Source organism: Python bivittatus, unplaced genomic scaffold, assembly GCF_059951505.1.
Source record: "Python bivittatus isolate LINGU-HERP-01145 unplaced genomic scaffold, Pbiv_v1 ctg000680_np1212, whole genome shotgun sequence".
NCBI classification, from domain to species: domain Eukaryota; kingdom Metazoa; phylum Chordata; class Lepidosauria; order Squamata; family Pythonidae; genus Python; species Python bivittatus.
The window spans coordinates 8,484,398-8,499,041 of NW_028277095.1; the positions used below are offsets into that span (position 1 = coordinate 8,484,398).

At 43.2% G+C, this 14,644-nt stretch overlaps 1 protein-coding gene across 1 annotated transcript in view; it reads left to right on the forward strand.

Annotated features, from left to right (window-relative positions):
• The window catches only part of TGFA (transforming growth factor alpha), a 39,234-nt gene extending 33,844 nt beyond the window's left edge, over positions 1-5,390 (forward strand). Inside the window, exons 5-6 of the mRNA XM_007432087.4 lie at positions 1,127-1,236; positions 2,509-5,390. Of these exons, the coding sequence (XP_007432149.1) occupies positions 1,127-1,236; positions 2,509-2,516 (118 nt within the window). The 3' untranslated portion in view covers positions 2,517-5,390. The remainder of the gene's footprint in view (positions 1-1,126; positions 1,237-2,508) is intronic.
• Positions 5,391-14,644: the final 9,254 nt, after the last annotated feature.

Sequence of the window (14,644 nt, forward strand, 5' to 3'; positions counted from 1 at the left end):
GGGTAGTACCTTGGTGGGCTTCTCTGTTCTTCTGCATGAATGAAAGTGGATGTTTGCTGAAAGACCTCTTTTGAAGCATCCTCTTTGCTTCCAGTGGTTTTCTGTTCCCAAAAAAATCTCACCGCATTGCACACAGGCCAGTCTTGCTGAACCCAGCCCAAATGTCCTGGGATAGCTTCTCATGATGACATTGTGAGTTACGTTGTGCTTTTGTTCTGAGGACAAGGGACAGTGATGTCCGTGCTTGCCCGATATTAAACAAAAATTAAAGTCTCTGCTGTGTGATTAGGAAGAAGAGCTGAAGTGCCTTTGTGGCTGATTTCCCAATCTGAGCCTGGGGAGATGTCTTACCTAACCCTTTTTCATCAGTTCCCTTCCTTTCAGCTTCCCTCTTGAAATATTCTTGGCCCACAGTGGAGCCTCCATGATAAACCCCAGGGAGGAGAAGGTCAGCCCAGGCCCTGCTTCTTCTCTGAGGCTGGTCAATGTTCTCTGCGTTCTCTTGCAAACGAGAGGAAGGCAATGCGTTGAAGACCCGAGTCTCACCTTAACCTCCATGTGCAGGAAAGCTGCTTAGAGGGTTCCTTGTTCTCTTGTGGTTTGGGCCAGAGCCCCCGGGAGAAGTTTTTGCTTTGGCACAGAAACCTTTGGAGGATTCTGCAGCTTGGCTTCCTTGAGGAGTTTGGGATGACAAATGATTCTGGAGAGCCCAGTTCTTGGTGGGAAGTTTTTTGGGTCAGTCCACCATATTTGTCGGTCAGGATTGGGGTAGCGCAGAAGAGTTCAGCTGAAGAGCTGCTGAAAAGACTTGGAATCAAACCTTGGATTGAAGTATTGAAGGTGTTTCTGTACTGTTAATAGATTGAGGGGCTGGGTTGTGGAGCATTTCTTGTGGGAATCTGAGCTTCCACAGGAGAGATGACCCTGAACACAAGTCTTGGTTCAGACAGACAGAAGCTGCATCCCCTCAAGTCCTGAGAGGTTGCCCCCCCGCAATAAGCATCCCATTGTTTCTGCTCCGGAAACCTCATTCCCTGCTCCTTTCTTTCCCTTCTTGCCTGCCAGCCATTCCAGTTCTTGGCCCAAACTTCAGTTGATTAATCCACCATTGTGTGTGTTTGTGCAGTTGCTGCAGGATACGGAAACACTGCGAGTGGTGCAGGACTGTTGTTTGCAGACACGAGAAACCCACTGGGCTCCTGAAGGGGGCTACGTCTTGCTGCCACTCAGAGACAGGTAAATCAACAATATCTGTGCCGATCTGTAGTTTGTCATTTCGGACAATAAATCCAGGTTCTTTTATTTGGCTGGAGCAAAGAAAGTAGGCTGGTAGTCAAGCAGTTCTGGCTTTGCAGCAGAAGAGAACATTCTGGAAAATGAAAAGGAAAGTCCTAAGGATCTGGGCTAGTGTTCCATATGAGAGCACAGAGTTTGCAGGCGGATGGTCCCTGGCATCTCTGTGAAAATGATTTCTGTCTTCAGCTGAACTATGGGAAGTCCTTTGAGGGCTCTGTGCATCTGAATTTTATTGGCTGATCTTCAAAGCTAAGCAGGGCCAAATCTATTAGCTCTTGGCTGAGAAACTCCCAGGGCTGTAAGACCAGATGGCGTGGAAGTCAGAAAGACCATCCAAGGGGAACACAGTTCCATAATACTGCTAAGAAAACTGTCTATGAAGTTCCCAGGTGTCGTGCTTGACTCAAGAGAAACTTGACACAGAGGGATGGATTAGAGAAAGGGATATAACCGTTTATTATATTTCACTTAGTGTGAAAAATATCAGTCCCCAATCCAGTGTCCTCAAAATGCCTTGAATTCTACTCCCATTATCCACTCTCAGCTAGACCATGAAGGCTCCCCCAGTTCTATTGTTCTGTTCCTCTGATCTGTCTCCCAGCTCTGTCTCTAATGCCACCGAGTGGGTGGACCAGGATGTCTTCTGCTTTAGGCTACATCCCTGTGGAGGACTATGCTCCAGTGCCCAGCCTTCCCCCACGGACACAGCGGTCGTCCTGCAATCAGTGCCTCCATATGCAACAGTCTTCCAGCTGGTGGGAACTCTGGGCATTGGATGGTGCCGAGTTGGGAATTCTGACTTGCCCTGCAATTTTGTAGAGAAAATTCTTGTGATGTCGATTCTTGTGGGCACGGTTGTAAGCAGGGCTGTACCACGTGATGGCTTCCTTTTGAGAAAATAAGACTTTTCTCACTGGACCATTTTATGGTCTGCCAAATGACTCTAACAATTCTCAGGCAGGAGATCAATATAAGGGCCTTCTACTTTCTTCTGCTCCACCCAACATTATTCAGTGGTGGGTTGTTTTTGAATGGGAAGGTTCCACTCAGTTCCACTGTCTTGACTGATGGCCTGTTCATCCAATCCCTTTTTAAAGTTATTAGTGGTCATCTTCACATCATGTGGTCAGTATCCTGTGCTGTGCACTGTCTTCTAATCCAAATTAAATGTGTTTCTTTTTGTACGGACTCACCTAATTGCTTGTTTTGCAGTTGTCTGACAAAAACCAGGTCTGCTGCAATTCCACAGATGGGAACAGTGCAGAACTCCATGCATGAGGTCTACAATATTCCAGAGAAAGACTTTAATGTGGACAAAGACAATTTCCAGGGATTAAAACAGGAAGCCAATTTAGTGTAACTTTTGAGTTCTTCTCTGAATCTTCTACCATTATGCTGGGCTTCCAGAACTTTGCTAAAGAGGCAACATGGTCTGTGTCGCTTCTGACTAAACTAATGTGTCATTTTTGACAACCAGCAAATCTCCAAGACTTCTTTTTAGTCAAAACAGAGAACAGTGAAGATCGGACAGCTTTATATTTACTTTAGGCACTGAAGGGCAGGCTTATTCAAGGGAAGGAATGTGTCCGGTTCGTCTTGGGAAAGTTTTAATTGAGACCTGATCCAACCCAACCTGAAGGACTGGCTCTGATTTGTGTATTTGTTTCGTCTTTGACTCCTCTCCAATGGAAGGATGCACCATGTGAGACATTTGGGAATAGCATCGTCCTCCCTGTGAGCAGTTGGCCTGTCTGCATTCATCTGCAAGTTGAACCTGCAGATCCTTTGAGTAGAAAAGCATCAAGATCAGTAGCCTTCCCAAATTTAAACATTTCTGTGTTTGGAGTATCCTGTTTGGGGGAGAAAAATAATAAACAGTAGGGGTAGACTGGCCAAACGTTTTTGAGCCAAGTGACAGCAGAATTGCTTACCCTTCCTTCTCTCGTTTATGAGTCAGAGCTGCACGGTTGAGTTAGAAAATTTCTTTGCCCTCTCGGCCAGGTTCTGGGTAACTTGGTGAAAGAGTGGCAGCTTTGCTACATTTTCCCAAAGAGAAAACAGATCATAGAAGCATTAGTTATTACATGACAGGTAGAAATGGGATGTTGGAAGAGGTACATCTGGGCTTGTTTTTAGTACTGACTTTAAAAGCCCTTGAGTTAGATGGGAAGGTTACTTAAAATCTGTTTTTAGAAGGGGTGTTTTTAAATACTGCACTGTTTCTAGGTTTCCATGCTTGCAGGGGATTTCTAACTATTGCAGTGTCTTGGTGATAGAAAGTTCCTCCAAGTCACTTGTGTGTCTGGAAACATTCCAGACTGGGACTAGGACTGGGAAAAACACTCCACAGTTGTGTGGGTGTTGCACCTTTTGACCCCTGGGCGCTGCATGAGGGCATGGTTCCAAGGATAGGATAGATCTGTGAAAGTATGTGCATGTCTGAGGTATGATGGCATTCCATGAGTCCAGGAGAACCTTGGAAGCTGAGTTCTTCTCATGAAGGTTAAGAAGCTGATGTCCTGATTTTATAGAAAGCTCTGTTCTGAAACCAGGCCCTTGGCAGTTGCATTGAGTTAAAAGCATTGACCCTGTGGGGACTAATGCCCCCAGTTTCTAAGACAGAAGTAAGTGAGGGAGATGGTAAGAGATCTGAGAAATATCTTCAAAAGCCATTCTGCTCTTCTGAATTGGCCAAGCAGTTAATTACATGGAAGCCAAAACTTCCACTGTGAAGCACTACTTTCACCTTCTTTCCTGTGGTGATGGAAAGGAGACATATTTGCCAACACTCCTGATTTTTCAGCTCACATAGAAAGTCTGTTTTCCCAGAAGGATGGGCTCAGCATGTTGACTGAAGCTTAATGCCATAAACATTGCTACTAGAGCACTCTTGACATACGACGAAGAAATAAAAATATGGACAAACTGATTTTGTTTCTCAAGTTGGCAGTCCGGCTTATGAATGCTTCTATTACTTTTAGTAGCCTGATTCCTTTTCTACCGTAATACAATGGCATTCCCTCTTTGACTTTCCTCAGAAGGGGAAATAATTGAGTTTTTAAATCACCCCCTTCTTTCCTATCCTGGCTTCTCACCAACCAATTTATAAATTGGGTATTTCTCAAATGTAAAAAAGAAAGAAAAGTAATTCCAAAAAGCATGGCCTTTTGCACTGCCCCTCAAGGTATAATCAAGGTCACTTAAGTGAGAGCCAGAGATCTAAAAAAACATTTGACTGGTTGAGAATTGCCCATAAGGGTACCTTGATTCCTGCCAGGTCTAGTTCAGGAGCTCTTGTTACTCTAGTTTCAGAGGGCATCAGTATAGACGGGTTGTATTTGTTCTGAATTATGTCTTTGATACTTTGAATGGTAAACCAGTTTGTCCAGGATATGACCCTGTTCCCTTTCAAGGGAGGGAAAGAATCAGGAAAGAGCTCAGTAGATTTTGTACGACAGTTGGATGCGTGTTCTACTGAAGGCAAACTTCTGCTCTTCTCTGGAATTATATTTTGTGATGCTGTTTAGAAATGAGGCGCATCCTTTGAACTATCAAGTGTTTAATGCGATCTGCACTTCCGTAATTGACCAGCGATAGGGCCAACACCCTAGGAAGTATCAAGGGTTTTGGGGGAAAAAGGTTTGAAATTCTCAAATGAAACACTTCGGCTAAGACAAAACATGAACTCTCATGAGTTGGGCCCTTTTTCATCTTAGGTGCATCTCTGATTATGTTGAATTATCACCTGCTAAATGCCTCTTCCCAATTATGTGTGTTGACATCAAGTTAACACTTTGTCCTTTTTCATAATTAAGTTTACTGTCCATAACCAACCTGAAGCTTTATTTTTAGCCAAGGTTACACTTTTTTTTCTTCTGTATATGTTGCACTGAAGGTTACTATTTAATGTTTTAATTTATTGTGTGGTTAAATTAATTTGATTCATGTAAGATGTTTATGTGATTGGCTGTTATTTCTTCCTTAATACGCTGAATTAATAGATATTTAAATGAGTGAAATACACTTTTCATAATACTTTGTTGTATGGGTTTTTTTTAAAACACGGGGAAGCTATAAATTAAATACAGAACTGTTCATGCAAATGTTAGCGCTCTGTGTCTCATTGCAGTCCTACCCCTTGAGCAGAGGCTTCAATTGCAGAGGTCATCTTCATGCGCTACCCAAAACAATAGTTTGCGTTATGGAGAATATCATTCTTTCCCAGATGGCTGTGTGCCTGACAAAGCCACTTTTTATGTTATGCACCAGCTCCAGTCTACCTCCAGGAGTGATTTGTTTGAACTGTGGTTGAATGAGCCACAGTGACTTGCTTCATACAACACTGTAAGCCATGAACCACAGTTCACAAACTATAATGGCTACATTCATACAATAGTTGGATGACACATCGCTGTAAACCACAACCAAACCAACCAATCAAATTACAGTGATATACAAACTTTAGGCAAGTTGTATGTTTCAATGAATCCTTAAGTGAAGAAAAGCTGACCAGCCTCTCCATGTTGTAAAGTTAAATAGGGCATCTTTCTGCAAATTTGAATGCTTAAATTACCATTTATGTGCTCTTGTTTACAAATTTAAAAATGAATCCGGTAGGTGCAGTGTGACTAGAAAAGTGTTAATATGGCCCCAGAAGGTGATTGACTGGTTGGGCCTACAGTTAGCTAGGAGAAGACAATTCCATAGGGGAGCCAATACCCGGATACTTCTAACTTCTCAGATTGCAATTGTTCTGTCTACTTTCAACAACCATGAACCATGGAGTCCTCTAAACAGCTTGAAAAAGTGTTTGAAAAATGAAGATAATGCTCTCTTACCAAACAGGGGAAGGCTATTAAAAAAAATTCATGGCTTCCAGCTAGCAATTTCAACTGTAAGAAACATGATTAAGAAATGGAAGTTACATGGAGGTCAAGGCAAGATCTAGAAGATCAAGAAAAATCTGCTATAACACACAGCAAGGCAAATTTAGACATTTGGAATACAGTTTTTTTGGAAAAGATCCATAAAAAACAATAGATGAAATGACTTTAAGTAGACACTAGCAATCATCTCCAAAGTTTAATGTTCAAAAGACAGAATAAATACTTAAGGTAGAGGTTAGCGGTTGGCGAAACGAAGAAAAGGGGAGAATGTACTGTATTGCAATTTTTTTAATAATGTTTTTCCTTACATTTTACTGTTTATCTTCTTCGCTTTGTGTATCTTCATTCTTGTGTGGCTTCTGTTTAAATGTTTTATCAAAACTTATGCAATTAAAAATAAAACTGCTAAAACTCCCTAAAACTGGTCAGATCTGCAAAACAGAATCCACAGATCCCTGAAAATGCTCTGCTGAAAAGTTTAACTGACCTCGGAGTAGTAGTAGTCCAGAGGCACGCAGGAAAGTGTTACTTCTATAACAATGACTTGCATGGGAGAGTTGTTCAAGGCAAGCTTTTCCCAACTTCATCACAAAACTCATCTAAAACAGTGTTTCTTAAGCTCAACAATTTTAAGATGAGTGGACTTCTGCTCCCAGAATTCCCCAGCCAGCATGCTGGCTGGGGAATTCTGGGAGTTGAAGTCCACACATCTTATTGCTGAGGTTGAGAAACACTGATGTAACATATGCAAGAGAAAACCATGATAAGCCTGAATATTCTGGAACAAAATGCTTTGGAGTGATGAAACAAAAATTAAACTGTTCAGCCACAACCACTCATGACACATTTGGAGAAAAAAAGTGAAACATTTGAAGAAAAGAAGACTTTGTCAACTGCTGAGCATGGGGGTTGCGCTATCAGGCTTTGGGGTTGTGTGGCAGCCAGTCACACAGGAAATATTGTGTGGGTGGAAGGAATGGATTCAACTAAATATCAACATGCCCCACAGACAGGAAGAAATGGAAGTTGAAAAGAGGTTGGCTATTTCAGCAAGCCAACGCAATCAAAACCCAAATCAACTAAGAAGTACAGGAAAGAAATAAAAGTTTTGAATGTTACTGGAAATCTGAGGAGAAATTTTAAACATGCACTGAATCTAAGAATATTTCTGAACTACAGAAGGTCTGCAAGGAAAAATCCCAAAACAAGATTCTTAGCTGGCTATAGAAAACATTTGGAATTATTTCTGCCAAAAAAGGTGTTCAATGCAGAATTCTGAATGTAAACTTCAACACCTGACATATTTTTTTTTATTTTGAATCTGAAAACAACTGCACACAAATAGTAAATATGCATTCAAATTTGCAGAATGATATCCTGTTTAATTTTGTGCCGTGAAGAGATAGTGTTATATTCTGTTCACTTTTGGATTCACTGAAACAAACCATTTGACCAGGAATGTCTAAACTTTTGCATGCAACTCCGTGTCTTGGCATGGTTTTATGAACACAGCCCTTGAGAGAGAGATCCATGCTAAATACTCTGGCTGCGTTTGTACAACTTCCTCACCAGATCAGCTGAAGATCTAGAGACTGCATGCACACAAGGTTTTTGTGATTCATCAAATAAATAGAAAATAGATTAATTCAATGAATATATTACTTTGGGGACAAGTTTGTAATATTATAAATTGGGAGCGTAGAAAGAGGAACTGTTAGAACTGCAATTGTTCTATGATTGGGACAACAGAAGAATCTTCCCTAACCAGGAATCCTCCAGTTGTGTTGGATTTCAGCTGTAATCCTCCACAGATCATAGCTGGAAGACGGAAGTCCAACATTTCTGGAAGGCACCAGGCTGGTGCAGGGTGTAGTAAGAAATCAGGTGAAAATATTTCATATAATCAAATTATGAGATTTGATAGATCAAGATGTGTGGATGGCATCTTAGATGGCTGTCAAGAACAAAATGGCAAATTCATGAAAATATGCTGGTAAAGGGTTTGTAAAGAGCGACTCCTCACAACAAGATCCATGTGATCTAATGTACTTAGGGAAAAAGGTAAGATCCTCAAGGACCCATCATCCTATACTGTACTGGAGCTTGTGTTTCCAATTGAAGCTGATTGCTGAAATGAGGAAGTGTAGATGACATGTATGGTTGGTCATCCATCCTTCTTCCAAACAAAAAACTGAGACTAAACATGGACAGATGCAGATAGATGAAAGTGAGGGACTCATGAAGCCCATCTGGGATCCTTCGTATGTTTTTGGACAACGAATAAAGAGTATGGACTAACTTTTCAGTTGATATAAGCCAGGCATAATGAGAAGCTTTGTAGTCTGGTGAAACACTTGCTTTGCAACTGAAAGGTCCCCAGGACATCTCCAGCTGGACCATCCCAAACCTGGAGAGCTACAGTCTGTTACTGCAGAGTCAATGGTCCTAAGGTAGGCAGGGCAAAGGGGCAAAGCAACTGTTGAGTGATGATAGTGATGATCTTCTTGGTTCTTTGAAATATTGAACCTGATGCTACAAATCATTGTGTTTGATACCATGATGCAGGATCACTTGTAGCTAGAGGGCCCTCAAGTTCATGGGAGGTGTGAATGGGATACTTGCTTTCCTTAGCAGAACCAGGCTGAGTAGCCCTTTTGACCCAAGGGCAGTGTGATCTCTGGGTGAACCCAGCCAGAACATGTCCCACACAGAGCGAGTAAAGTCACTCTGACTTCTGGCATGAAGTTTTGGATGTGGTTGTCGGGTAGATGCACATATACACACCCTGAATGAAAGGGAGGAAAAGGGCTGGGGAGGGCTTTCTCATGCCTGGAGGATGAGATCATGGAACTGGGGGGAGGGGGGAGAGAGAGATCTGGGAGAGGATAATGGGCTTGGTTCTGGAGAAGAAAAAATGTGGGCTTATGGTTGCACCTGCATTTCTGTAGGCATCCAAATAACTCACATGACCAGCTCTAATTTCTACTTTTCCAAAGGCTTATCTAAGGCATCCCATTCCAGAACTTGTATGTGGGTCACCACCAGTGGAAGGTCCTGAATTGTCTCATTCAAGAAGCTCATTGTTTATTCTATCAATACCTAAAGTATACCTCAGCATAGCTCTGGAGCTGCATGGTGACCCACAAACTCAACCACCCCAATCCTGACATATGGATGAGTGGCTTATAGCGGCCTCATGGCTGAAATGAGCTTCCCAAATATCTGAGCATTTTCCTTCTTTCCCTTGGGTTGCATAACTTGGCTTTGCAACTTCTTTGGGGCAAAAATATGGCTCCTACTTCATATTTTATAAAGGTGAGATGAGCAAACATGGTGAACTTTTGCTCTTTTTTGTTTTGAATTCAGCCTCTGAGGGCTGCTGGAGTGTGGGTGATGACCCAGTGTTTCCAGTGGGGCTAGGACTGAAACTTTGGAATGTTTTCTGTTCCTACGTAAAACAGGTGGCAAAGCCTATTGGAGGCTTATTAAACCTGTTTGGTTACTGATTTCCGTTACAAATTCATAATCAGATGCAACACCGATTTTCAGCATTTTGCCTCTAAATTTTGGGGGCACAGTCTGGGAGGGGTTTCAGAAAAGGGCTGCCTTCATAGATCCAGTTTCCAGAAACCATCAAGGAAAACTGTTGAGAAATAGCCAAAAGTTGCTTCTATAGGAAGAAGCCACGATTGCTTGAAAATACATGACGTGCTTGTTCATCTGCATGTCTTGAGGCTTCTCAATCATATTCAAATTTTCTTCTCAGCAGCTTGAAGCCAGGTTCAAAAGTCAATTTGTGCATGAAAGAGATTTTGACTGCTCTGATGCCACCACCATCTGTGAGATCTTAGGTGAGCCCCACGGGCTTAACCATACAAGGCCAGCAGTGCCTTCCAAACAGCAGCCTTCTTGAATTTGGGACAAGGGCCCATCGAGGTACATCAGGCGTAAACGTTTGGTTCAATGAAATTAGTCAGCTCTCAGCCTTCAAGATGGTTTTGGACCAAGAGAGAGGCAAGGTCAGACAAAAGAATCCTGTATGGCCTAGGTTTCGTGCATTGTTTAAAAATTGAATGGTGTGATTAGAGGATGATGATGATGATGATACTAGATAGTTTTCTTTTTAGTTTTCACTGTTTTGTTTTTCTGGTTTTTGCTATATAGTTTTTGCAACATTAGTTTAAATGCAATAAAATTCAATTGTTTTGTCTCACCTCAAATCTCTTAAATGGACATTATTGTGGACATAGACTGCAAATCCAGGATAATAAATAAAACCTGCTATGTAATAAAACATTCAGTAATTTTCACATGTAAGCAAATTTACTTCTGCAGATATAGGTAGTCCTCACTTAACAACCATTCATTTAGCAGACCATTCAAAGTCACAATGTCACCGAAAAAAAGTAACTTACAACTGGTCCTCACACTTAGGACAGTCGCAGTGCCCCCGTGGTCACGTGATTGCGATCCAGCACTTGGTAACCAGCTCACACTTACAATGGTTGCAGTGTCCTGGGGTCACATGATCACCATTTATGGCCTTCCCAGCAGCTTCCAGCAAGCAAAAACAATGGGGGAACCACATGACTCACTTAACAACCATATGATTCACTTAATGACCATGGTGATTTGCTTAATGAACACTGCAAAAAATCTCGTAAAATTGGGTGTGATCACGTGATGCCTCACTTAACAATCGCCCCACTTAACGACAAATTTTCCACTCCCTATTGTAGTCATTAAGCGAGGACTACTTGCGGTCATTCTGTCCTGTGGTAGCACATTGCTAAGTATCACCATTACTATATTATTATTTGTATTGGTTTAAAAATGCATTATTTTTTTCAAAAAGCAACAACAGGCCATAGATTTGCTGTGGGCCTCAGTTCTCCACCCCTGCTTCCCTTTCTAGTCAGCTGGCTTGGATTGTGACCCTCCCGGCCACCCCAATCTCTGCTCTTTCAGCCTGAGATGCTGGGTTGATCGCTTGCACCCCAACTCCCCGGTCCCATTTGGCATCTGGATTTGGCCCCCAGGCTACCATCTGGCCAGCTCTGCTGGTATAGTGTGCTGGGGGGAAGCCCTTGGCAAAGAAGCTAGTGCCAGGACAAAACCTACATTGGGTTTGACTTCATGTACATTTAAATATAAAATTAAATTAAATGTAGTTAATACAACGATGCTCCAATTTATGTGTTTCATAATTTTTCCCTTCAATCCATTAAAAGTCACTGTTTGGTAAGTGAGACCCAAGGGGTTGCGACAACTCAGGCAAGGGTGAGCCAACGGTGTGACTTTCTAGTTGTGTGGGTTGTGTGAACCCAGGCAGGAGGGTGCATTCTGGAAACCATCTTTCCCAGAGACCTGGGGCGGATGTCTTTGGCCGGCTCAGCTGAGCAGCTCACAGAGATCTTCTCTCTCCAGCCTTCAAGACCTCCCTGTTTGCTCCTGACCACTCCTTGACCATTGAAAGTCATGCAGCAGATGACTGCAACTCCCACCATTTCTTTCCATTGGTGAAGGAAAGTTGGTGCCAAATTTATTGCAGTAGGTGTGCTACAAAGAATCATCAAAGCTGCACTTGAGTCTGGTAGGATGTTATGCTATTGCCCTGGTTTTATTTTCCCAGATAGATCAATGTGGTGGATCTGGTTCAAGAGGAACGACGACTGGCTTCTCCTGCTCAGCTATGAGACTGAGAATCTCAGGCCATGACATCAGGGTGCAGCTGCAATAAACAACAATTATTTCCTCAAATCCTCCAAGGGAATTATCCACCTGTCCAGGTCACAATATGGGTGTGTCCCCCAAAGGGAATTCGAGGATTCCCATGGCCAGAATGAGGCCCCACTTGAGCTAGCAGCTTCCCAAGCAGGACACTCCTCCGTATTCCACGCTGTTTTTAAAGTCAACCCTGTCTCTCGGCAAGGTGTGAATGTGTACAGTAGACTGAGGGCGAAAGAGCAAACAGGTTTTTCTCCATCTGCAGTTGTACTCAAACTAAAGGCCACCCAAGGAAACTGACTGGGAGAAGATTAAAACTGATAAGAGGAAGTATTTCTCCACCCAGCATGTAATCAGCCAGCTGAACATGCTGCCACGGGATGTGGGGTTGGCCTCTGGTTTAGTGGGCTTCCAGAGGAGATCAGACCAGCTCCTAGAGGGCAGGGCCCTCCGTGGCCATTAGCCTTGAAGACTGGTCCCACCTGCAGGCACAGGACAGCCCACCTCTACATACCACGTACAGAGGAGCCACAGTGGGAGAGGACACTGCCTGGATCTCCTCTTTGTAGGCTTCTGGTGGACCACCGTGTGTGAGAGAGAATCTTGGCTAGATAGGCTGAGCCCTGGTCCAGCAGAGTTCCTCTCTTTTTCTCACATTTAGGTCAGCTTTATTCCAGTTTTACAGTAAGAGTGTAACCTCTAGAGGGTTTACTCTATTGTTGTGGCCATCTGGATATTTGCAGCCCCAATCTGGTAGCCTCCATAGCTCCTGAACCCAGGTGGGATAAAGGATGTGGCACCTCCATGCACCATAACATAGCTCCAATGTAAGTGTCAAGCAATTAAGTGAACATTGAAGGATATTACTGATTCATGGCATAAATAAACCTCTCTACTATTAGCCTGTCATTAAGTGATGAAGATGTCAGTTGCCCATCATAGTTTCCCTTTACATTTCTTGGCCACTGGTAGCTTGGGACATCAGAATTAGGAGTGCTCACACCACAAAATTTGAAGCCAATCATAGATGGTTCAGAAGTCTAGAGATTCATGTGAAACAGCCCCTTGAATCCTGGTTAATCATGGGAGTTTCAGTCTGTAACCAGCCTCGGACTGGGGAAAGTGAGAATGAATTACAAGGAGGGTCCCATATTATCATTGTCCAACCTGCTGCTCTCTTTGAAACACGCACTTTCTCTGTTCTTTCCAGCAAGATCACGGCTTCATGGTGGCATGCGAAGCTTGCAGAATACCTCCGGCAGGGAGGCATCAGTGTCCTTGTAAGGAAAAATAAATCAAACCCAATAAAATGACTAATTATTTCCTTCTCATCTTCTTTGTTTCCACAGCCAGTTGTGTCCCCTTGCCAGCCTCTCCAACACCACCGAGAGTCACAACTCTGCCATCAGACTGAGGAGATCCAAGTGGTGTGATAACAGTTGTAGAAGAGAATTTGTTTTTAAAACCTGGCTCCACTTGAAATATCTTTCATAACCTTCAGGGACTTTTAGCCTGTCTGTGGTGTAGCCACATTCTAAGGGAACCAATAAAAGAAAAACCAATAAGTGCCTTTTGCTCATCTTTAAAAGGCAAGTCACACTCAGTTCAAATTAGGGTTGGGCCAGCTTTGCAACAAAATAGTGGTGAGAAGCCTATTTCTGAAAACTTCAATGGTTAAACTGTGTGGTAAGATTACGTTAAAGGTTGGTCGAGATCCCTGAAAAAGTCAAGAGTTTGTGTGCGATTGCAGGTGCCGGAGCGGCTCAGGGTGCCACCGCCCAAGTTCCTTCAGCAGAAGTCCTGCGATGCTGGAGTCTGGGTGGGGTCTGCTGGTGGGACCGTGGAGGTCCCGTGGTTAGCCAGAAGAAGTGCTTGTCAAGTGCTCAGAGTGCAGCCTGCTGGTAGCGCCAAAGGGCCTGTTCTCAGTTTCAGGGCAGAACTTTTCCCTTGGTGGGTTGTGTGAACAGACTAATTATGGCTTACACAAATAATGATGAAAAGGATTGGGCCTCTGATATTGTTTTTGTATTTTCATGACACGGTGTTTTGTTATTATTGGGCGGGGAGCCTTTCATGATGCTTTTCAATGTTTTGTATGTCGCCTGGAATTGTTTTTGCAAGTAAGTGGCTTATAAATTAAATAAACAACAAGAAAGCAGAGCTGAGCTTAGAATAATACGGAATCCCTCCAGTATCTCCATGGTCAAGGATTCTTTCCTTGATCGTTAAAACTGCTGGTCGCATTACCAGAAACCTACTTGGCTTAACAAAGGGGGAACTGTGGATGCTGACAGCTAAATTATTGGGGGGGGGGGCAATGGACTTGATGGGCTTCTGTCTGGATCCAGCAAAGGGTCCTCCTCCTTTGGTTTGCAGGACAGACTCGCTCACCCCGAAAACTCACTTCAGGATCCTTTCTCACCGTCTGGGGCTGGGCGAGTGGCCTTCATAACCAAGACTGCTGGAGATCCATCCATGTCTGTCCATCTATCATGGCATCCATCCATGTATCACCTCAGGGGTCCTGGGGGGTGGGAGGGAAGTGACCCCGGGATGCCTGCAATACGGTGGCTTGTGCAGGACAATTATGGATATTACCTTGCAAATTCTTTGGTTGCAAAGAGGGCAGAGAAATAAGTTCAATGAGTACCTAAGAAGTAAAGCCAGTGTTTGTGAATCACTGTTTGTCAACCAAACCATTTTCAGAGGAGGAGCAGAGGTCCTGATGCAGAGCA